A 26,376-nucleotide genomic window follows, 5' to 3' on the forward strand; every position below is an offset into this window, starting at 1 on the left:
TTGTTTCCAAACAATGCAACTTTTTCATTTCATATTGAGTCCATTGTTAACAAATGGTGTATTTCTACTTTTAAGTTTATTCTGTGGAACCAAGAAACCCATTTATAATTTATCTATTTTATTTTAATTAATAAAAACCGTTATATGCCTAATTATGCTTAACTTTTTTGACCAGTGTAAATAGACTCCTTCACTTTTAAATAATATATGGACAGGAGATGATATACCAACAAGTTGGACAAAATCAATCGTAGTTCCTATAACTTATCCAAAAGAGGAGACGTAAAATCATATGACAACTACAGAGGGATCAGTCTATTAAATACAGGATATAAAATCTTTACCAGCATAATCAGGAACAAATTGTATAAACATTATGAAACGCTTTTCGGAGAAGAACAAAATGGCTTCCGAAAGGAAAGATCATGTTGCGATGGATATTTTACATTAAAATTATTGATGTAAAAGCACCGGGAATTCAACTTAGAAACACATATTGCTTTCATTGATTTGGAAAAGTCATTTGATAGGGTGAACAGAAATAAATTATTAAATGTATTAGCCACAGACCATGTTCCACAACAACTTATAGCAAACATATATAATATCTATAAAACAAATCTAATTGCAGTAAGGTGTGACAAATTATCGCATTGGACAGAAATTCATACAGGAGTAAGACAAGGCTGGGCCTTTCACCGTTGCTATTTATTATATATATGAATCAAATAATTAGAGAAAGGAAACAATTGCCTCGTGGATATATACTACTCAGTAGACATTTACAACTAGATTCATTACTTTTTGCAGACGATTTAGCTCTGGTGGCATCCTCAGAAGATGAATTACAACGTTGAATTTTTAATTTTAACAAAATTGCAATTAAATATGATATGAAAATCAATAAAGAAAAAACTAAAATTATGGCCTTCTGTGGAAAATACCCTGTGCCTAGCAAAATATGTTTAGATTGAAAACTATTAGAAAGGATAAATTATTTTACATATCTCGGATACACATGATCTTTTTTCGATGAAGTAGACATTTCACAGAAAATTTCTAAATACACCAAAACAATGGGAATAATTAACAACATTATGAAACCTTCCCTAGTACAAAGGCATACTCGAATTCGTCTTTAAAAGACCTTGGCGATACCTGTACTTTTTTATGGCAGTGAGGCATGGACATTGAGGAAGAAAGACGAAAGCAGAATAACGGCTAATGAAATGAAATTTATGAACTATACAGCGGGATATACGAAATGGGATCACAAACGCAATGGAGATGTAATGGAAGAATTACAACTAGAACCTGTAATTAATCACGTAAAACATTATCAGAACAACTGGATAAATCATCTGCATCGCATGCGTAGAGATAGAATCCCAAAAGTCATGCTCCACTATTGTCCAAACGGGAAGAGATCTCTCGGTCGTCCAAAGAAGCGCTGGATTGAAAATTCAACTGTGAGATCGTAACAGGCCATTTGGCCTAATACTTGAAAGGAAGAAGGAGGAGACTATAATTATATCTTATATCTTTACGAAATAGACCTAATTAGTGATGTTTCCAAGTTCTTCACAGAAGCATCAATATTCAGTTCATTCTTCAGTCTCTTAAAAAATGTAGCACATTGTATGTGGTGAATTTTATTATACCAACACCATTTAGGTGTTTAGATAATTGCGACTCAATCACATTTTGTTAAATATATACATTTTACACCTAGTAATGTTGGCAACGGATCGAAAACAGTTGAAAAAGTCGTATTTTCCATTGTTGTTATTTTCATTAGCGAACTTCCCTGAAACAGACAGTACAGTTTGTTTTGGTGTCAAAATTGCAATGTGTTATGTTACCAATTTGCTTTGAAATGTAAATAAAAAGGTAAAATGTTTTGGGAGAAATTCGTCCTATTTTCACAGCACTACACTATGGATACAATGGAACTTGGCTAATTTGATATATTGCGAGATTTTTTACGCTGCTCCTCAACAAATATGGCTCGAATTTTTAGTAAATGGCCTGTGGATGCTACCACTGAGATAATTGGTATGAGCGCTGTTGCAATGGTGAGTGAAATTGTAAGAACTGCATTGCATTTAAATTTGTATCTCGTTGTGAGTCTAATGAATCTCTCGTACCAACACTGCATGCAGGTCATTGTTTTATTGTATCACTTCAAGCAGCATATTTATTTTCTTTCACCTCATTTCTACACCATTTCAGAAGTATTATCTATTAAAGACGTGTACATCGGTTTACAGATTTAGTGATATTTTTATCATAACTGCATTAAGAGGATTAAAAAAACTGTACTCTTCCCTTCCTACAAATATTTAAGTTGGATATACAGTAATATCTTACTTTTGAAATTTATATAGGGTAAACCTAACCAATTTCGTGATACTAACGATTTGTTGTGGAAAATATCACATATGGTTAACATGAATACTTACATACATATACAGCGTTTAAGTATTGAATATCATCCGTGGGACACATTTGAAACAGTTTCTGTTTGGTATACTTTACCCCGTGCTGGAACTAATTTCATAAATCACGAAATAAGGTATATCATGAAATTAGGTAGGTTTACCTTAGATAGATACTGGTAGTGTATATTTTAAGTTAAGAGTGTAATTGGTATACGAAAGTCTATTGTGATACTTTATTTCTTTACTTATTTATCCAAGTCTCTACAGAAATGATTCTCTTTTTAATATTTTATTTTTTGTTTTATGTGACTGATTTAAAGTAAAATCATGAAAGATAACATGTCACGAAGATATTCTCGACTTTCAAGTGTAGTGTGTCCGTAATACACGATCTAAATAGATCAGTAGCGTTAATAGAAATCTATTTTCAATAATATGTTATCAATTTAGTGATGGTGAATACTCTATTTCGACATGCATAAGTTCCTAAATATAAATTTCGTTATGAAAAGCTGTTTTGCATACACAAGGTCTTGAAGCTTAATTTAATCTGCATCTGCGAAATCTACATTATTCCTCAGATAGAATACTTATTCACTGCCGTAACCTGGGAAGGAAGAACAAGGGAATTGATAAGTATTTGTATATACAAGCATTCTTAAAGGGAGGCACAGGTGAAATTTTCGAACAAAACTAGAGAAAAAATGAAAATTTGGTTTTTTCCATTTTTATTATCTTTATTTTGATATTCCGATGTTAGTTTTTGATTTTGTGCCCTTAAAAGTATGAAATTAAAACCAAGATAACTATATTACTAAATTATTTCCATAATAAACTAATACTTATCATTATTTATACACCTTCTCTGAACATATAAATAAAAAGAAATATTGAAAATTTCTTACAATATGGTGCATGGAGCATTTTATATCAAACGATATAAAGTTTTATAAAATTATTAATATTTACAGAACTATTGTACTTAGAAAGTTGAAACTTGGTATGCCCATTACTAATAACATACTTAGTATTCATGATCAATTTCAAACAAATCGGATAAATTTTGTGGATTTTGAAATATGCACCTCTGCCTCCCCTTAAGCATGCTTTACACGGAAGTTATTATGATATGCATTTATTTAATTGTTAATTATTTATTACATCTCCCTAATTTCTTTTTTATTTTCCATTTCGCTTTTTGGCCAGGTACTTCTCTTGTTTTGAAGTAAGTTTTTCAAGTCTAGCCTATCTAGATTTACATTTCAGTTTTATTTCAATCGGTTATTTAACGACATTGTATCAATTACTCGGTTATATAGCATCGGTTTAATTAGTATCAGGATGAGCCCGAGAATTCATACTACCTGACATTCACCTTACAATTGAAAAATATAGGAAAAAAATTCCTATCATGTAACTGGCCCATAACGGTTTCGAACCCAAGTCCGAGCACAGTCTTGGATCACGAATCTCATTTCTACCCCGGCACTACGCCGATAGCAGAGTTACGTTTCAACTAACTGCCCTTTGATAGAAATAATTTTTATATCGTGAACGTATAATCTCCTTATGCATTTTGCTGGGAGCAAATTATTTTCAAGTCACGTATCAATACCATGTGGTGCTAATTTATATTTGAGTAACGTAATCTATTATATATTTCGTGCCTCGTGTAGTTCATGGGTATTTGCGTATTGTTTGGTTAATGTGACTGAGTTAAAACCGGTGTCGGTTATGGTTTACGTAATTTTTAAACCTCAGCGTCAGATTTCTTCTATAGGATGTTTCCTCATTCTCGTTATGATATTCTATGTTCTTTTTATGAACAGTCGGCGTCTTTTAAATCGCACATTATAAAAGTCGTCTTATAAATATGCCAAGTAATTAGTTTATTTGTTAATGTAGCCTAATTTGAGCTTACTTTGTTATAAAACGAATCCTTTAGTAACCTCAGCTTCTTACTTTTTAATTTTTAAGTTTCGAATTTACTTCCAGAATACGAATGTTTTAACACTGGATTTAGATACTTTCCTTACTACCTTCATGTGATATAAAAGTATTGTAGTGTAAATTCGTTTTCTTTAAAAATTGTATAATTTCTGAAGTAAAAATAACTTTTAAAATTATTTAGCATTTTGCTAGCTTAAATAAGAGAGCTGGTTTCACTTTTTACGGCTATCAAAGATTTTAATAAAGAAAATTAATAATAATAATAATAATAATAATAATAATAATAATAATAATAATAATAATAATAACAACAACAACACCTCTGGTTTTGGTTCTGGCTGATATTTAGGCCTACATCTATTATCAGGCAGTAAGTTACATCTCACTTGACGATGTGTCATAGGAAGAACAATAAAATTGTGTACATCTGATTAGTGTACTAGACTTTGTTACTAGTCAGCTATGTATATAAAGGATGGGGAAAGGAACTGGCCACACTACCCCATTATCTCCTGGCTTAGTTGCCTCGAGTGATATCTTAATAGTGTTAATTATGAGATTCATACCTTTCTTCGGACAGTTGTCTAACTAATAATAATAATAATAATAATAATAATAATAATAATAATAATAATAATAATAATAATAATATAAAATACAAAAGATCACTTCTCTTACACTCATATTGATGACATTTTTCAATTTACGCTTTAATTAAAAATATTCTGGAATTGTTTATTCCGAAAGCTCTCAAATTTTATTGTATTGTTGTTGTCTTTATTGAGAAATTTAAATATGTATTAATAATCATTAATTTTTATTTAAAGTACCGGTATTTACTTTATATTTAATAGGAAATGCTGAAGACAATTGTAATATTTTGAAATATTTCAGAATAATAATACTGTCTTATACGGCTTAAAATTTCTAAAACTCATTTGAACAAAGGTTCTCGTCGCTTTGTTGAAAATTGTTGTTCGTGGACGCTATTTTTCAAACATGAGTGAATGTGCGCATTGCACTCAATTCCTCGGTATCTTAGAAATGTTTCAACCAATTACTTCATTCCAGTGGCCGCTTTCTTGGAAATAACTCTACGTAACCGTAGTTCAAGTGACTTTTAAATTGGCATTCTCGAGAAGCATGTCATTATATTCAAGTAAAAGATTTAAGATCATGCTACTATGTAGTGACAGGCTTCTGGGAATAGTTGTTGCTGAGCCTTCGTGGAGAATGGTTCTATTCTTCTCAATGTGTGATTCCGTTCCATAAATGCTCCTTTACAGTTTTTAGGCTGACCCGCGAATCACGTACGTTAAAAAGGTTGCTGGTTGTAAGGCGTGTAATCTTTATGTCATGAAGCAGTAATTAGGAGAGGGAGAGACCGATTTATTAGCGAAGTGATATCTCCATATTTTTATTACATGTATTCGCGGGGATGTTCTGGCGACTTCGTTAGAATTAGCTTCCCCACACAGGTGTTTCGTCACTTGTCAGCATCGGACAGATTTAGGGCCACCTTGAGCGGGGTTTCGTATAGAGACTCGATGAAGCATAAAATTCTAAAGCCGGAGTCGGACTAGACCCGTGGGAAAGATACTGCCAAGCTTGGGTTTTCCAAAGAACGGGTATTCTTGTGAGATATACAAACTAATTAGATGTTCTGGGAAATCCAAAGTTTAAATTTAGAGATGACATATTTCGCGCCCAATAAGAAGAGATCTTGGTCCAGCTTATGAGGTCACTTTGGACCAATAGGGAATAGATTTTAGGCCAGTTAGTGACGTAGTTTTTAACCAATAGGATAGTTAGTTTTAGCGTAGGATAGGTTTTTATAAATAAGGGTGACGGGGAGCGGAGATAAGGACTACTATTCCGCCGCGGAGCGGAGATAAAAAAAACAACTTCACATCGTGTCGGCGGCCCTACATACAGGGCACAATAACTACTTCGTTTGGTGTCAAGGACTACTATTCCGCCGCGGAGCGGAGATCATCGAAACAAATTTACATCGTGTCGGCGGCCCTACATACAGGGCACAATAACTACTTCGTTTGGTGTTGAGGACTACTATTCCGCTTCGGAGCGGAGATCATCAAAACAGCTTTACATCGTGTCGGCGGCCCTACATACAGGGCAGAATAACTACTTCGTTTGGTGTCGACAGGACTACTATTTCGCTTCGTGTCATAGTGTACTGGACAGAGTATTGAATTTGTAGTATCGGATAGAGCTTATTCAGAGCCGCCATAGAGTCGATACAAAAGGCGACCAACGATTGAATTATATGTCAGCCGGAAATACATATTCTAGGGTTTACCAAGTGGATACGACAATAAACTTATAGTTTTGAAGTTTACGCTGCCTTTTATTTAAGTAGCCGGCTTGGTATTATTCCCGACATCACCCTATACCACAACAGTACCTCGGCTACCCTGAGTGAATCTCACGCAACATCGAGACGCACCCACCCTCAAATGGCGCCCAACGTGTGGTCACAATAACCACTCACCCTCAAATGGCGTCCAACGTGGGGCCTCAATAACGACACCCACCCACAAATGGCGCCCAGCGTGGGGCCTCAACAACGACTCCACCCACAGTCAAGATATGTGGTAATAATAGTAATTAAATTACAGTAATACATTATATGTATGTGTGCGTGGCGGTCCGGGTGGCGGCGCTGTCTGAAGGTTAAACTGTGACACTACCACTTTTCCAACGTAGTTTATATTCTCCTTATTTCAACTTTACTATATAGATTATATTCATCTGATGTATTTCATTCTCCTCTGATTGAGGATCTGGCTGATATGTAGTGATGTCACTTATGAGTTTCAAATCTGTCTGTTCAAATATTCTGTCTACTAAACACTACTGTTACTAACTGTTACTGAACACTTTAAATTATACATTTACCAAACCGTTAACCAATATACTTACCGACTCTAAATCATATAAGTATTTCATGTCTTTCTTGAATAGAATATTCGTGAAACTGTAAAATGTTAAATTATTCTGGGGGAAAATCGTATTAGTTCTAATCAACTATGAGGAAACTGTAAGTCTTCAATTTCGCATACTATTGTATCACTGGTTTTTATTTATTTATTTTTTAATTATGCATTTAATATCCAATTTTCAGCCATTTATTGTAATACCTCCTTATTGCCAATTGTTGTTAGTAAATAATGCATTTAATTCGTAAATTTCAAGATATCTCTTAATATAGCTATTTATTGCTTTTAAAATAACGTGTTTAATAACTATTTTATATATATATATATATATATATATATATATATATATATATATGTAACCGTTACAGGTTGCCATTGACAAAGAGTACCGTGATACAATAAGTATAGAGAAAAGTCTTGAGGCTTTATGAAACATATTTTGTTGTTACAGTGAAAAATAACAAATTGAAATAGATTGAAACAGAAAGTAATACACGAAATAACGTCAAGAAGATGTGAATTACAGTCATGGTCCCTTTGAATGATGTCTGAAAATAGCTATTGATCCTTTGCGTGTTTGTTTTTTAAAATAATGTGTTTAATCTGTAACTACAGTCACTGTATTGTTATTAGTATCTCTTTGTTCTTACCTATTGCTTTAAAAAGAATGTGTTTAATTTGCAATCTTAAGTCATTTTTTCTACTATTCTTTTACTGTACTGTTTACATTTGTTTTTAAATCTTTTGTATTGCCCCTAACATTATAATATCGCCCTTCAAGAATTTCGGTATTCGTTAGTTGTAAGTCATTACTTGTGTTATATTTTAATTATTGTAATTGTTCCTGAATCATGTATGTAAATTGTAACCGTAAATCATTGCTTGTAATATCTTCTTATTACTTTTAACCGTTTCATTGTTCATGAATTAAGTATTAATTTGAAAGTGAAAGTGAAACTTTGTTTTATTAATATACTATTGATTATCTTTTTAAGATCGTGATTTACTCTGAAACGGTTAGACATTCTTCTATACCTTTTATATTGATTATTCCTCAAACGTCTCATTAATATTTAACAGGAGCCATTCTTTCACTAATGTGCATGCTTCTACATAATTCATGTAAATTGTAACTGTGACCACTATTTTATGTTATCACTTTATTATTGTTTATTGGTTATAGAATATGTATTTTGATGCCAACTATAACCCTAATATACCTCAGGATGAAATAGGGTTTATTGAATTGGATAATAATAAAAAAAAATTGTCTTCGGACAGTTGACTAACAACAATATTTCATTCCATTTTTCTGAATAAAAAGCTTACTGCTTGCTCCAATTGTAAATATGTGGTCCCTGATATTTGAGACTGAGCGGCTGATTTACGACATACAGCAAATTTGTTGATTGTTGCGAGTAAATAATCCAACCACACTGATAAAAATGTTAGAAAATCGAGCCGGATTTTGCCAAAACACTTCGACAGTAAATATGATGTGAAAAATATATTGCACCAGCAAATGCTTGAGAAGTCAGTTTATGACAAAATACACTGTCATAAATGTGGCAAACTATATAGTTTGAAAAAAAGAAAAAATCAATAAATCAATAAAAAAAACTCTATTTTACTCAAACGTATATACTATGTTAAAAACAAATACCTCATATACGACTTACTACATACTAATGAGTGAAGTACAAATTACGTTACAGATCCTCACCGCCATGGAGGACTCGATCTTCACTGCGCTAAGTAATCTGGAAGAAGTGTCGAGTATTACGTTGACGCCGAATATATTTTCTTCGGGTACAGAAGTCATTATAAAATCAAGTAAGTTATTAAATGATGCTTTAATAGTAATATACGTTACAAGAGCAGTATGTTGACGTTTCCATGGTCGAGGAAAAGATTGAAAAAGCGAAACGTAGTTGAGCTTTTTTAATTTCCGATAACATGAAAACAAACATACCGCTCGTGTATCGTACATTATTTTGTGCGAAGATCGTTTATTACATACCGGAAAGAGGAATTTCTAATTAGTTGCAATGAAATCTCCATGTTGGTTTCTGTTTAATGACGGCAACTTCGGAAAACCAAAATATCTTTCTTCAACATTGTTGCTATAAAATGTTTTCTGTGTTTACTATACTCCAGCAGGCCGTGATATACGTCTGTCTTTTTTCCCCCCAGTCTATAAATGCGAACTTAAAACAAACGGTAAGGTTATGTAATGATTTATTTTTCATTTTAATATTTTAACAATATTATTTATATAACATATTGCAGTAATAACATCCGCATCTGTAATCTTGTTGACTTTTTCACGGCTTCCTTAATGTTACTTGTATCAGGAATGCAATAAGTTCCGTGCAGTAGTAGACTTTACTTAATTTTTGCAAATATTTAAAAGCAATAATTAATATTGCAATTTAGGTTGCAGTGGTAAGTTTCCAATTTATAATTATTACTATGTTAAACGTCTCTAAAAATAATATGTTAAAAGCCTAAAGCAGTAAAATGAATGTCGCGCTTAAGCGGTAAGAAAAGGGAAATTGTTATGTGTGTTACGTTGGGAATACTGAATGTGGTATTTCACACTTACCGCGTATTGGTTCTGTGCGGAAAACAAGCAAATACGCACGATCTCGCACAAAATATTATTTTGACAACTTCAGTATTTTTATTTGAGTTCTAGAGTGTATGTTAATTCACTCAGTTAAACTGTGAATCGTGTTCGCTTTGTGCTAACGCTAGAAGAACATGATTTATGAAGAATACTTATATATGTACAGTATGTGTATATATAATTGTTTATTTTAGAGTGAAAATGTGAATTTTATTTTATTTGTGACAATAATTTTAATATATATTTATTAGTCTGATCTCAAAAATGAGGGAGAGGATGCTGGGTTTCTTTGTAAACTGGCAAAAGGAAAACGTTTAGCTTAAATTTTACCACTACTCATTCTATGTCGGTAAAACTGACTGCGGATCTGGCGTAGTTCAGTCGGCTGAGGCGCTTCCATGCTGATCTGAAGTTGCGCTCGAGCTTGGGTTCGATTCTCGCTTTGACTGATTACCTGTTTTTTTTTTTAGAGGTTTTCTCCAACCTTAAAATAAGTGTCAGGTAATCTATGGCGAATCCTCGGACTCATCTCGCCAAATACCATCTTTCTATCACCAATTCTATTGACGCTAAGTAACCTAGTACTTGATACAGCGTCGTTAAATAACCAAATAGAAAAACACAGTAAGCGACTAGAAGTCATAACATTTTATCTGTTACAAAAATGGAGTGTAAATTATAATTATAACTAATAAAAGTAGTCTTCAATTCATGGTGAACTAATACAGTTCGTTTCAATTAAAGTCATAGGCTTCTTTATCAATGATGGCGATGGTCTCTCTTCACAGTACCAGAATTGCCAGTCGGATTTACTGTCTTACGTAAATAAACCGCATAAACTTAGAATTAGATCTTTTATTTTGTGGACGTAAACTGTTCAATGTCATGTACAGGGTGATCCAGCCAGGGCTAGACTCCTAACCGCACTCAAGGTAGATGATTAATACGTAACGACGCTATCATATACGGAGGATTCGTTCCGCGCTTTTGCGGTTAGTATTGCGTAATAATGTACTTATCGAATTCACAATTCATGTTTGAAATGATGTCCTTATGATATCTGGCAGGCTGCACATCTCCTGAAGATATGTCCAGCAACTCGCTGCAGTTCGTTCTCCGATATGGCTCGAATTTATGTCATGTAGCGGTTCTTCGTGAAAACGATGTGAATTTTCACTGTCCCAGTAACAATTGGTTTGAGTGTTCATGTAACTACTGAGGTGAAGCCATGCTTCATTACTATAAAAATTAAGGTGGGGTCAAATAGTCCATCATACATTGACTTTTGGAACCATATGCAAAACCTAAATCTGCTCTGATAATCGGGTTCCGTTAAACTCTGAACTACACGAATTTTGTAAGGTTTTAATCTTAATTTTTTCGTACCTCTTTTCACTGAAGACTATGACACTCCTACCTGCTAAGCTACACGGCGGGATGATGTCGTAGGACTTCTCTCTTGTCGGTGGCCAATTTCATCTAACATCTTCTCAGTGAGAACACGCTTAACACATGTTCGTTTCTTATCCAATAGCCTACTGATCCAGTTGTACGAAATTTCTTCACTAAATTGTAAATCATTGCTTTAGAAGGCTCTGGCGAATCAGGGAATGACTGACGGAAGTTTGTTACAACTGTACTCCAAGATTCACTCGTTGTTTAAGGCTATATTTCACAATGGACACACTACTACCACAGTCTAGTATTTACCGTCACGAAGCTTGAGTTTATGAGGGTACTAGGAACAATAGACTGTGCAGGTACTATTTCGCATTGTCTGTGATGAGGCGATAGTAGCGATCCTAGTGGTTAGCAACTAGGCCTATCTATGGATGCATATTTACTACGTATTGAGCTTCGTGACTGTATATACTAGACTAGGCCTATGCTACTACATTCTAACTGTACGGTATACTGTTGCATCCTCACTATATGAACGTGTTTACGGAACTAAACACAAAACCTACGCGAGCAAAAGGTCTGATCACTGCGTTGAAGCAGCAGCTACTACTCATACTACTTTCCGCTGAGGCCGGTCTAGTCCTGGCTGACTCACTCTGTACATTGCAGTTTATTGACTTATTGTGTCCGTCGTCTTATTCTTTGTTTTATTTTTTTATTTTATTGGGTTATTTTACGACGCTGTATCAACATCTAGGTTATTTAGCGTCTGAATGAAATGAAGGTGATAATGCCGGTGTAATGAGTCCGGGGTCTAGCACCTAAAGTTACGCAGGATTTGCTCGTATTAGGTTGAGGGAAAACCCCGGAAAAAACCTCAACCAGGTAACTTGCCCCGACCGGGATTCGAACCCGGGCCACCTGGTTTCGCGGCCAGACGTTCTTTGTTTTGCTTCTTGATTTTTCCGTCAATGGTCTTTGTGGTATAAGATCCATTTTCCTTCACATACACCTCCAGTTTACATGTAACACTACATTCTAAAGCTTTTAATTATATTAATGACATTAAAACAGTTTCAAGAGATCGCGTCTTATAAATGTTATTTATTTTTTATTTTAGAAAGTGGGAAATTAATTTTTTGCTTCACGTCATATTAAGAAAGAACGTAAGATTCGAAGGCAGATAAATGTTTGATTGCTTTAATTAATATTTCAGAATTAACATCATATGTATGAAACCATCAAACTTTTAAATTATATAACATTTGAATTTCATATTTTGTTTTGTTTTTCCTTGGTTCGAGATGCCTTACTAGAATTCTTTTGTTTGACAGTTTTGAGTGGCATTATTCTGGCGCGCAGTTTAACTGTTCCCGTGTACATCTTTTGCTACCTACTCGTTTTATGGTCTGCAGTATTTGTAAGTTTAACACACATTACTCCGTAAAAATAAGTCATTTTTAAATAATAGTTACCGGTACTTATTCCAAAAGGAGATAAAAAGTTGACTAATAATTGCATACTGAAAATATAGGATACACGTTTTGCTCACAAACTCTGAAGTGCCTGTTAAGAAATGAATTGAAAATGACGTTTTAGTAATTCTTGTTCTTTTCTCTCAATTAGATACTTTCATAAAATGTTTATTTTGCGTAGCCTATGTTATAAATTATATCACTCCCAAGTAATTAATACATTCAAAATGCCTTAAACTGTATGTATAGCAAACTGAGAAATGCTATTGAACATTGATCTTCGCAGGAGGAAAAGCCACTTCTGTTGATGCCATGGCTAATATTTGGTCCTGTGAGGAACTTAATGATGAACTTCATTTGTATGATTATTGGATCTGGTTTCTGCATAATGAATGGAAAATTTCAACCTGCTTGCATTGAATTTCTTTTGATAAAAGGTTGTGAACTAGGTAAGGTTTTATACTTCATTGTAAGGTGTTAAAAATGTATATAGTTTATATAGATAGATTATGTAGACGAAGATAATTATTCAATCAACTAAATTAATATATTCGGAATATTAACTTTGAATTTTAGTATTCTTTACTGTGTAGAACACTGTTCACCGAATATCTTTTCACGAACTTTCCATACCTGAGACAGCCGTTCAAATTCCGGAGTTTGCAAAACAGCGTTTGTGACAGAAGAAAGTATGTACTTGCTTTGGACAAACCGTTGGAAAAACGGCTAGAGCGTCGGCTTTCCACGCCGGTAACACGAGTTCGAAATTTGGTGGATCCAAGTGGAATTAGTGGTGGATAGAGACGGTGCTAGGTGGTAGGTTTTCGCGCGTTACTTCTGTTTCCCCTAATGACATTCGAATATTACTCCATTAATCAACATCATAAGGTGCTGTGTAGTTGTTCTCCCATAGTGCACCGAGGGCAACGCTTACGGCGGCAAAAAGAACTACAGCTTGGATACGTCGCTGAATGACACAAAGTCAAGTAACCGCCATTGGAAAAAAGTATGTACCCTTGTAATTTGTAGGAGGATATTCTCATCACCTACCATCAATTCATTTATTTTTCTGTAATATATCATTAGAAAATTTTTGTCCACTCCAGATAGTACAACAACATATCACCGGCAAAGGAGGCTTGGGTTGATTACACAACAAGCGAACAGAAATAAATATTCTTTTAAATAGTTATCAAAGCTTATTGCTAGTTTCAAAGAGTGATAAATAGGGACCGGATGTTGATGACCTAAAACTCTACTTAAAATGATAATTAAAATGTCCTTAAATTAATGAAAAAATGACATCAAATTAAAAGGAAATGACATCTAAATATTATTCAAATTACTCGCACCACAACTTCTTAAAAATTAGTCACCTTTTTTCAATGATGCTCTGCAAATCTCGGAGAGAGGAGGCAACTTCGTGGAATTTGGCTAAGGTAAAGGAAAATGGCATGCAGAAAAATAAAGGTTTTAAGGGGAAACTATAGGCTACATTTTAATGAGAGTTTACAGTGTGTTTCAATCGGTGGTGGTCCATGTCAGTGTCTTCATTCTCCGTTTCCTCCTCCTTCCGCTCTTCACTTTTGTTACCAGATCTTCCAGATGGGGGAGTGTGAATGACAAAAGAAATTGTGGGTGCAGCTTGCATTCTTGTAGTCTTTGTGTTAAAAATACTGTCCCTTCCCTTCCATGGGGACACAACGTCCTGTGCAGGACACGGTGAAAGTATCTCTCCTTCCAAACAAACGAATTCTAAAGACACCCTTGTACCGACAAAAGAACAGTAGCGGTCAAAGCCCTCACTTAAACTAAGCTGTTGTCAAGCATTTTATATTACTTCCGTTGTGTGTGATGAAGCCTTCAGTGGAATGAGGGATGGTCTTTACAGTTTGTTTTAAACTATAAAACTCAAACTTCACTGTTATTCACTTATTCTGTAGGTAATTACTACTGATCTATTTGCTTTGAAAAAGATTTAACAGACCTATCGGTAAAGAAGAAATTAAAATGCATTCCAAATGATCTAAAAGTTCTTCGAAGCATTAAAAATGATTAAAAAAATGCCGAAAAATATAAAAATTACCTATTAGTTCAAAAATGTCGAAAAATGCAAAAAATGCAATATAAGAAATCAAATTTTTACGTTGATATTAATATAGAAAGGATTTCTATATTAATAGGTATCTTCGTAATATGAAAAATAAGAAGATGACTTTTCATCAACATCCAACCCCCTAGTCATAAACATGTCACTAGTAATATGCCAAACGACATAGAAAGACACTATTGTGCTGAAACATTTAATTTCTGAGGCAATTCAATCGAAATTACACAAAATTACTGCATTATCATATACAGAGTGTTCCGCTTATAAGTATAACAAAAGAAATAGCTATAACTTCTGAATTAATACAAGTATATAGTTGAAACCAACTGCTACAAAGAATGAAAACTGGGAATTTTTGTTACCTTATGTTCCATAAACCTCAACATGGCTTCCATTGGTGGCACGGGAAATATCCAACCGGTATTCAACCTCGACCCAAGTGTTATGAAGCATCTGTGGTGTAACATTGTTGACAGCAGCATAAATTCTTTCTTGTAAGTCTGCCAAATCACGTACTGGCGTCCTGTAGACCTGGTCCTTAACAAACCCCCACAGGAAAAAATCAGGTGGTGTTAGATCTGGTGATCTGGCAGGCCATGTGATGTACGGTGATCCTCTTCCGATCCATCTTGCAGGGAATTGTTCGTCTAAGAATGTGCGAACCATGTTGGCAAAGTGTGGTGGAGCCCCATCTTGCTGGAAAATTGCTCCATCTGGGAGTTGTGGCACAGCATACAGTTGCAACATATCCAGGTACGTGTTTGCAGTGACTGTCTTTTCAGCAAAGAAATAGGGACCAATGATTCTGTCACGCATGATCCCACACCAAACATTCCATTTAGGGGAATCCCGTTGGTGTTCAATTACGACACTTGGATTTTCCGACCCCCAGATGCGACAATTGTGTCGGTTTACTTTTCCACTGACGTGGAAGGTTGCCTCATCTGAGAAACAGACTCGAGTTAGAAATGTGTCGTCATCGTCCACTTTATCCAACATTGTTTCTGCAAAGCGTTTTCGTTCCAGTTTATCATTCGGCGTAATCATCTGATGAAGTTGCAGCTTGTACGCTCACAAACGCAATCTTTTATGGAGCACTGTATGCACTGTTGTTGGTGGGATGTTCAACTGCACACTAGCCTGTCGAATGGATTTCCGCGGGCTTCTCTGAAATGCCTCGCGAATGCGTTCGACATTTTCGTCAGACACTTTACGCTTGGAATGTTTACCTGCATTAGACAACAAACTTCCTGTTTCTCTGAGCTGCCTATCCCATTTCATTATTGAGACGTACGTCGGTACAGCTTCCCTCGGTCTAAGATTGTACTGACGGCGAAACAAGCGCTGTACACGAATATGGATCTATGTTCTGCTAATGACAGCACACAAAAGGCTTTCTGCTGTGGCGTCCACATGCTGACTGACTAAAGATACGATACGAATTCTCTTATTTAATGATCTGCGCATGCGTGAGTCTTCTAAAAATAAGTAACAACAATGGATTAAAACTTCCCAATTTCCTCTTTACAATGGTACCAATCTTAACCCATTTGCATGCATTGTTATGAAATTATAACTATTTCTTTTATTATACTTATAAGCGGAACACGGTTGTATATTAAACGACTTTTAAGAAGAGCTGGAACCTCATTTTATTAGTAGTTTTGATTGCAGATATAAAAATATTGTTTATTAAAGTAACAGGTGACGAATAACACTTGAAGATACTGGGCTAGGCCACTTCTATAGCTTAAAATATTTTAAAATATCGTGTGTAACACAATTTGGAATTTAAATGACAATTTTATTCAATATTGTGCAACGATTTGCCCCCCGTGATACTAGAAAGAGCTGTATTATTACTTTTTATTTACAGTAAGTTCTGAGTTACAAACTTTTACGTCAAAGATATAGGCTACTTAATTTAGGCTATTTTAAGTAATTCCTGATTTGCTATGATTTCAAATTATGAACGCTGTATTAAAAATTTCTAACCTCTTCCTTTTATTCAGTTTTGTTCGTGTATCTGTGGTTCAGCGTTCTTCAATTATATCACGAGCTATCTGGCCGGAGCAGAGTACTAACAGCTGAAGATGAAGAGAAAAGACAGCTAGAACTAGCAGCAAGGCGACGCAAATGTAGATCTATGGCACACAACGTATCAGCGAATCAAGCAGAAAATGATTATCTCGCCTCTTCGGGCAGCGATACCTCTCGGGATGACGATCTTATGCACGAGAGCGACTCCTATTTCAAGAATTTCTGTTCACGTTCCTATGATTCCCTCCTCGTGCAATGTCACTATGACTGGGAAATGGTCGAAACTTTATCGGAGCGCCGGTACGAGGAGGAACCTGAAGACCAAACAGAAATTTTGACTCTTGCTGAAAAGGCTCAGAGGTTCCTCAGACTCTCAAAGGCATGTTATAATATTTATTATTTATTCGATATCATAATAGCATGAACCATATTTTATAGCCTATTATATAACATCACCTTTAATACCTAATCAGACGAGCAGACTTGATAATTAATAGCACTGTTGCTGTAAGTTAAATTATTTTATGCTCGACCATGCCAAAATGTAGTAATTATACACCTGGTAGCAGTCCTTTAATACATGTCATTAAAGTACACCTACTCATTAAAGTACAGGTGTTCAGCCAATGACAACTCAGTTTACAGGAGTTCAGCCAATGACAAGTCAGCTTTGTACCGTTATAAAACCGCAAGTATCGATTATTCTCGGATATGCAATCGAAAGAGAATTAGCGAAAAGTCACGGAGGCTGGAAATCCAATACTGTCGCAGAAGGTTATATTCTGTTACTATAATAATTAGCGTTAATTGTAAATAATATTCAAATAAATTCAATTTGTCATCTCCTTTTTCAATGTCTAATTTAATTTCAATGTTATATCAAAGTTAATATTTAGTTTACTCTGTAGGTTCATATAGGCTATCAAGGTCAATGTGGACATCTGTTCCTCGGAAAAAAATCAATACTTTCGCGTCTGCGCACATCTCACAATTTACGAGGTATTGCTCAAGGTCAGTTAGATACAAATAAAATGAATAATTTCAAGTTAGAAATATGGTCGAGCATAAAAAGTCGTATGAAACTCGCCTATAATGGTAATTAAGAAGCTCGTATGAAAAATTCCTACTGTTACATCAGAGCAAGTCATTAAATAACAGAATTTTTATTCAAAATTTGATGGAAATTTATGCCCAACGAATTTTTTTCCGGATATAAAGGTGCTTTTCATGACGATCGAGCAGTATGCGCCTGCGCAGTAGCTCGTACAACATGGGCCTGATAACTTACACCGTAGAAGAGCAACGAAGCGTTATTCGTTTCTTTTTTGGTCGGAGGGAGTGAAAAGAGTCCTGGGTGCACCATTACGAACCATAGAGTAAAAGACACTCGATGAAGTGGAAGCACACGTCGTCTCCGGTCAAAAAAAATTAAAGACAAGGCATCCTCTGGGAAAGTCATGCTGGCGATCTTTTGGGATGTTAATGGCCCTATATTGATGAACTTCCAAGAAAAGGATCAAACTGTGAATAGTGCTCGATACAGTGGCATGTTGGTAAGCAAGTTGAACCCACCATACGATCAAAATACAGGGAACTTCTCTCAAAAGAAGTATTACTGCTACACGACAACGCCCAACCCATTACGGTTGCGTATACTATGGACACAATACGTGATCTGAAATTTGAGATGTTTAAACATCCATCGTACAATCCTGATTTGGTGCCATCGGACTTTTACTTGTTTGAGCCTTTGAAAGAAAATTTGCTGGGTCAGAGATTTTCAGATGACGACGAGCTATTACCAAGTTGGTTACGAGCCAACCAAAAAACTTTTTTTCTTGAGGGTATCCTCAATCATTTAGGCAGGTGAACCGAGTGTATTGCAAAGCAGGGTGACTATGTCGAAAAATAAGGCAATCTCTTTTTCTTATAAAATAGTTACAATAAAATTTCTGTTATTTAATGGCTTGCCCTCATAGTTTATTACTCACTGCATAAAAGCAACCGAATTTTTAATATTATATGTTAGGACATTGGGAAAATTGTGCGATTTTATTATTTTAGAAATACCGAGTGTTATGTTAATTCCAAACTCGTCAATAGCCTATAATTCAATTGCATAACATAGAATGAACTTTTAGTTTAACGACCTATAAATTAACCGAAACCGAAATTTGGAGCAATGTTGCTGAAAGAAAATTATTATTTATAATTAATATTTTGTAAAAAGAAGATACATTTAGGTATTGGATTTGAGTAATTCGTAATATTTAAGTCTGCCTTTTCATAATGCGATATAAAATTCATAAACTTCATCATAATATATTTTACCCATTCACGATTCCTAAATTAAAATGTATGAACGTTTTCCTACAAATTTTATTTATTTAAATGTATTGTATCTAAATTTTTCGAAGTAGATAAACTTGTACTCAATAACTTTGAAATTGTGGTATATAGTAGTGATGGACGATAGTCGATAGTACTATCGATAGTTATGACTTGAACTATCGAAACTATCGATAGTCAAATTGTTTCCAATACTATCGATAGTTCAGGCGATTATTGATAGTATCGAGAAAAGGGAAGATCATAATATTATAATGGTTTCAAACTGGATTTGGGCAATACGATTGTTTTTCAGGAGTCGATTCCAACGATTCAGTCAGACATTACGACTCTTCACTTTGCAATCAAGGGTAGAATAAAAGTGTTTCGCATCTTTTGCATAGATGACAGTGTAGACCCAGGAAGGATAGAATCCCTTTACAACGAGAGTTGAGACACTGAATGGTTTCTTTGTGATTGGCTGGGATCAGATGACCTCCATTAATCTACAAAATTATGTAAGATAGTGTTCCTTGCACAGGATAGGGACCGATGGCGAGCATTATTTACAAACTTAACCTTACTATCAAGTACATATTTTGCATTTTATCCCTTCTTAATTACTACACAAATTTCAGACGTGTGCTCATTGTTTTTCGTATATAACTAAACAAATTCAATATTTTGTTTCCACTCATACGTTTCTTTTATCACACACCATTCACACACAATTAAGTAATTTGGCCGGGAAATATCTGTGTTCACTGGAATCTTCAGTTCCCTATGAAATACTAATTTCCAAAACTGAAACTTCATCAATGAAAGCGAAACCGTATGCATCCCAATAAAGTGGAAGTTGCTTATTTTAATGGGAAACGTCTCCTTGGAGCAATGGCCATATGTTTAAAAAAATATGATGGCTAATACTGGGACGTTAAGAAGAGATTGTAATATTATATGTTATTGGTACGTAATTGAGATTTCATTCAGTATATATTATTAACTTAATAGTTCAGTACGCATTTAGATGTTAATTCAGGAATATATTAAGTTTATAATCAATTTAACAAAAAAAATTGTAATGACTATCGATAGTGTTGATTATAACTATCGATTGTAGGAACTAAAGTCGATAGTACAATCGATACTATTGCAAGTGACTATCGCCCATCTCTAGTATATAGGCCTATTTAATTAAACTATAATTTGGCAAATCATATGATTTATTAAACAATTAGTCATAAATACGAGTAACATTTAGTACGGATCATATAGATGATTTATTTTAAATAAACGGAGATTTTCGATTTTCAAATATATATCACAGGAAACGTAAAAGTAACGAGCCGTTTCAAAATATACATAAAAGATTTACTTCAAGAATAAAGTTTTTTTTTTTTTTGTAATTTACTTTGTTTACTGTGTTGGTTTTGTTTGAAAAAAAAATGAAATGTAGGGAGTTCCTGAGCTCTTAGACATTAATTGCAGGCGTAGCTATCACAGAATAAGTATAATCTGGTCTTCAGATTATAGAAGTATGGTCTTTAGTTTGTAGTTCATGTAATTTATTCGATCATGCGACTAATTTTAATAACTTTGCTGAAATGTAAGTTAATTATTTTAATGTCAAGAAAATTAATTTTGACTCGGTTATTCCAGTTCATTTTTCATTGTTTACGATTCAGGCGTCACAATGTAAGTCGAATATCTCGTAAATATAAGTTAAAGTTTAGAAATTAATGACGTTTATTTAATGGTAAATATACAAAGGTATGTAGCTTCCTTCCTTAAATTTGATAAATAAATAACGTTTGACCACAAGCTCTGAAAACTTAACATTTACTCGTAAAAACAGATTGGAATACCATTTAGTATGTCTATAAGACTGCAAATCTAACTTTATTGTCTTATCTTAAAATTATATATGTATTTTATTTTTATTTCACTGCACTTTTTGCGTTATTTACTTCTTCTGTCATTAAAATGAAGCCTGTGATGTAATGTCATGCATTGAAGGTAATAAGCAGCAAGTAAAAGAAGCTGGGCTTTGCATTAAGAGTCACTTTACATATAAACATTTATTTCAAAGTCAATCAGTTCTGCATTATCTTACTTAAATGACAGTTTCCTATTCACAGGAAAATATGTGATTCGTGTTAATCCTGTTTTATTTTTCGCTTTAAAGAGAAAAATGAAGTGTCCTGACTGTTTTTTTTTTATTTTTGTTTCAAGTAAACGAATAAACGTTGGCTATAATGACTTGAAAACATAATCCAAAATTAGAATTATACTGCAACTCATCTATTGACATGATCATTTAGGACGAGATAGAGGAAGCGAAGAATCGGAAAGAGGATAAAGAAGAAAGAGTCAAATCTCGCGTCGAAGTTGGCATCCAAGTAAATACATTAAACAGAAGATTTCTAACAGCACAAGAGGAAGCCATTCAAAGACGAAGAATAAGTGCCGCAAAAGAAAGAGCAAACGCTCAGAATGCAAAGAAGCGTATGGTTTCGCCATCTCCAGATGTCATCCAGAATGTGGCGGGCTCCAAGAAAGCTGATGTGTCTACACCAAGACATTCTGGAACACCACAACCACAACAAAAAGGTAGCAGAGTATCAAATCAAGGTACATCTGTAACCATGGATGAAAAGATGGAAGGCAATTCTGTAAGCAAAACTTCTGAATTTATACAAAAGAATCTGTCTTCACCAATCCCGATTCAAATGCATGATTGTGGGGTGCAAACATGTGGGAGTGCAACTGCACGTCGCAATCGAATTCCAATTCAAAATAAAATGTCAACTTGCAATGAATATAAATCAAATGAAGATCAGAAAGTTACTGTTGGACACACTTCATAAAGTTTTATAAAAGAGCTGAACAAAATCTAGTGGCTATAAAATACGTATGTCAAAGGTTGAGGAATTGAGTTAATGTTATGTTTAATAGTTCATAATTTACTTGATTCACCAATTTCATTGTACAATCTTTCTTAATACTCACAAGCTTTTCAACATGCTATAATCAGTTGTCAATGTATGCCATTTTGTTCTGGAGAAATAAATAAATACATGAGGATTTTCATTAAGATACAGTCAATCACTAGATGCATTATCACCTTTATTTTTTAACTTTGCTCTAGAGTATGCCATTAGGAAAGTCCAGGATAACAGAGAGGGTTTGGAATTGAACGGGTTACATCAGCTGCTTGTCTATGCGGATGATGTGAATATGTTAGGAGAAAATCCACAAACGATTAGGGAAAATACGGGAATTTTACTGGAAGCAAGTAAAGAGATAGGTTTGGAAGTAAATCCCGAAAAGACAAAGTATATGATTATGTCTCGTGACCAGAATATTGTACGAAGTGGAAATATAAAAATTGGAAATTTATCTTTTGAAGAGGTGGCGAAGTTCAAATATCTTGGAGCAATAGTAACAAATATAAATGACACTCAGGAGGAAATTAAACGCAGAATAAATATGGGAAATGCCTGTTATTATTAGGTTGAGAAGCTTTTATCATCCAGTCTGCTGTCAAAAAATCTGAAAGTTATATTAGCGGTTGTTCTTTATGGTTGTGAAATTTGGACTCTCACTTTGAGAGAGGAACATAGGTTAATGGTGTTTGAGAATAAGGTGCTTAGGAAAATATTTGGGGCTAAGAGGGATGAAGTTACAGGAGAATGGAGAAAGTTACACAACACAGAACTGCACGCATTGTATTCTTCACCTGACATAATTAACATTAAATCCAGACGTTTGAGATGGGCAGGGAATGTAGCACGTATGGGCGAATCCAGAAATGCATATAGAGTGTTAGTTGGGAGGCCGGAGGGAAAAAGACCTTTGGGGAGGCCGAGACGTAGATGGGAAGATAATATTAAAATGGATTTGAGGGAGGTGGGATATGATGATAGAGAATGGATTAATCTTGCTCAGGATAGGGACCAATGGCGGGCTTATGTGAGGGCAGCAATGAACCTCCGGGTTCCTTAAAAGCCAGCAAATAGGTAAGTACAGTCAATCATTACATTTATGTACATTTTATATACCGTACTGGTAAGTTTGTTAATGATTCTCTCACTTTAATTTCCATGACTCTAGACATTTCTTATTCACGATTCGAATATCTTGCAACAATATTTTTTATTCTACAGTCTGATCTGTTTGGGAAGATATAAAATGAAATGACTATAAAAATTTATAATTGGTGTACTGTAGAATTCATTTTAGTTCCAATGTGATTCAGAAGACGAGAGTTTTGTATCATCATTGTTACTGCATAAGAAACAAAAGAAGTTACTCAACAACGACCGAATAAACAAAATGCCTTTTCCCTTGAAATTATTCAAATCTGCTTTACAGGAAGCTTTACCTGAAAGACTAGATTTGCAAAACAAAATGCCGTTTACTGCACAACAACGAGCGAAATGCGTCTTGTGTTTTGCTGAATTTGAAAGTGTAACGTTTGTTCAACGACGGTTTCAAAGCGAGTATGGTGTTTGGAGAGCTCCGAGCCAAAGTTTGTATAAGCACTTGTTTTGATATTATTAACATGGTGGAAGGAAGAAATAACTTTTTTATCTGTCCCCACCATGAGAATGCTTGCTTGTTAGCACTCAACAGCCTAACTTAAGAGAATTAAGAAACATGGGTGAAAATGCCATTATGATCACTGGTAACTTCCCTTTGCGCTCATTTAAGCATTTTATTAACGAATTAGATTAAAATGAGTGGGTGTGAAGGTAATAACTGAAAGGTAATCTTAGAGAAAACTTGTCTCCGCTTCTGTTTCTCAATTCGATTCACACACGAATTAACTGAAGCATATTATCTTTGAGACTTAACACACGTGCCACCGGCGTAGCTCAGTCGGTTAAGCGCTTGCCTACCGATTAGAAGTAGCACTCGGGCTAGGTTCGATTCTCTCTTGGGCTGATTAATTGGTTGGATTTTTTTCCCGAGATTTTCCCCAAACGTAAGGCGATTGTTAGGTGATCTATGGCGAATCCTCGGCCTCTCGCCTAATACCATCTCACTATCACCAATCTCATCGACTCTAAATAACCTAGTAGTTGATACAGCGTCGCTAAATAACCAAGTAAAAACACACACTAATAAACTGCAGGTCAATAATATCTTATGTTATTATTCGATTTTATTATACAATTTAATCGCTTAGTTGCAAGGTCGATGAAAATATGTCATTTTAGAAAACGTGGAAGTGTCTTTTATTAGGTATGTGTGAACATTTTTGGAATCAGTTATTGCACTTACTGTCTACATTAGATAGGAATTTTAAAACAACGATCTTGTGCGGTAAACTGTGGTCTTCACTGTTTCAGAATTTTACCATGTGAAAATGAAACAGTTTTTTTTACTAAATTTGTGGCAACAATATGTGTCTTATAATAATTCGTACAAGCAACACAATGGTAAGCACATAAGTTAAAGTGTTTTCACTTTTCTCACATAATTGTCTTGCATTTTCTTGTTCACTCAGAAGCGACAGTTAAATCTAGAGTTAACGTCTTCTTGTACAGGGTTTGAAGGCGGAACAATGACGTAATTGGGATCGCATATTGTTCCGTGCACTGCTACGTCTGTGCGTGCCGTGAGAATTCGGAAATTATATTCATTATAGTCTAGGTTACTGTAAATGTATTTGTGAAGTCTATTAGTGAGAATCCAGACACTCTGATGTAATTCATGATCTACCTTCAAATCATTCGGAAAGCTTATACTGTCGTTATCATGTCCTACAATGCCGAGCAGTTCGGGCTTATACCCATAAGGCTGCTGTGAGTTCCAACAGCCTACGGAATCCTGAGTTACTAGGTTAAAAAATAGAACTCCTCTTCGGTCCATTGCTTGGGCTGACGATTGTCCGTTCCGAACTGCGCGAGGCTCTCCGAGAATTTGAATCGCTTCTGGGTTACGATCTATTAGAGTCTTATTTCTTATATAGGAGACAGGAATAGCGAACTCTCGAAAACTTGACATAGGATGATAAAGAAGAGTGCGGTCGTTTCTTTCTGGGTCGACAGGTGATAATGCCATGCCAAAAATTCCGTCGGTCCACCTCCAGGTAAGGCCACTCATCGTGTAACGACATGCAATGGGGTCCGGGTAAAATAGATTGTGAACAATTCTCCAAGACCGATCTTGACGTAAACTGTATACAACTAAACCATATCGCCATACGTCAGTCACATAGGCATATGCATCATCACATTTCCCTTCACGTACATCAACAACAATATTGGTAAAAAGAGAATCTTGCTTGACTTGTGCGTCTGGCAGCCGGAATCTCAGTATCAATTCGTCTGAGTTTAAATCGAAGACAAGAAGTTGTGGTGGACAGGTCTGCTTCGTAGTGTTGGCAACATCTGTAACTCCGGAATCCAGTATCCACAGCCTGCCGCATGGATCAATGGCCATTCTGAAGACTGAGGTCATGCCATAACAGTTTTTGTTTCCGTGCCAAGCCCAATTTGGATATGGCTTGAATGGTGGCGATCTGTTGCCTCCAGTAAGGGAGGGATCACGTGGTATAGTTGCCACAGTAACGGGTACTCCATCTCTCCACATTGGGAACGTCACAAATATCCGGTTTTCCCACACTTCTAACCCAAGAGGAAGGTTGTTTTTGGGCTTGAAGGCTCCGCTGGCAATTGCTTCTTGACGCCTGGAAATTGCACACAATAAATAAATTAGAATCTTTATTATAATATATTCAGTATAATCTTGATACATACGTAATTTATGAAGTTTTAACTTGAAAAATTATTCTACATAATATTTGACCTAGTGCCTGGAGGAAAGAAGCTGTTATCCGCTGTCTTGGCAATATTATGGAAATATTTTGAGAGACTGCAAGATTTTAAAATTAAATTTCGCTTTTCAGAATGTTAAACAAGCACACTGACCTCTTTGTTAACGTGCTTCCATCTGAATTAATAACGTTAATCTAAACTTTAATATCTTTAGTAATTAAATTTAACAAGTGGCAGGCATAAAATAAAATGTATAA

General features: G+C 34.9%; 2 protein-coding genes across 4 annotated transcripts in view; one reads left to right on the plus strand and one right to left on the minus strand.

Moving 5' to 3' along the window:
- The first annotated feature begins 1,813 nt into the window (after nucleotides 1–1,813).
- Nucleotides 1,814–20,722, plus strand: LOC138701861 (uncharacterized). The gene is made up of 5 exons (XM_069829191.1): nucleotides 1,814–2,075; nucleotides 9,067–9,184; nucleotides 12,716–12,801; nucleotides 13,143–13,305; nucleotides 16,979–20,722. The coding sequence occupies exons 1-5, from the start codon at nucleotides 2,004–2,006 to the stop codon at nucleotides 17,428–17,430; spliced, it is 891 nt and encodes a 296-aa protein (XP_069685292.1). The 5' UTR covers nucleotides 1,814–2,003; the 3' UTR covers nucleotides 17,431–20,722.
- LOC138701860 (dopaminechrome tautomerase-like) overlaps nucleotides 20,723–26,376 on the minus strand; it is an 80,032-nt gene continuing 74,378 nt past the window's right edge. For all 3 annotated transcript variants that reach the window (XM_069829188.1, XM_069829190.1, XM_069829189.1), the window contains exon 3: nucleotides 20,723–26,031. In XM_069829188.1, the coding sequence (XP_069685289.1) occupies nucleotides 24,843–26,031 (1,189 nt within the window). In that variant the 3' untranslated portion in view covers nucleotides 20,723–24,842. The remainder of the gene's footprint in view (nucleotides 26,032–26,376) is intronic.

Source organism: Periplaneta americana, chromosome 6 (genome assembly GCF_040183065.1).
Source record: "Periplaneta americana isolate PAMFEO1 chromosome 6, P.americana_PAMFEO1_priV1, whole genome shotgun sequence".
Classification (NCBI taxonomy): domain Eukaryota; kingdom Metazoa; phylum Arthropoda; class Insecta; order Blattodea; family Blattidae; genus Periplaneta; species Periplaneta americana.

Coding starts and splice junctions, on each gene's coding strand:
- LOC138701861 (XM_069829191.1), top strand. CDS start 2,004: ATGGCTCGAATTTTTAGTAAATGGCCTGTGGATGCTACCACTGAGATA. Junction 2,076..9,066: donor GTATGAGCGCTGTTGCAATG/GTGAGTGAAATT, acceptor ATTACGTTACAG/ATCCTCACCGCCATGGAGGA. Junction 12,802..13,142: donor TTTTATGGTCTGCAGTATTT/GTAAGTTTAACA, acceptor TGATCTTCGCAG/GAGGAAAAGCCACTTCTGTT.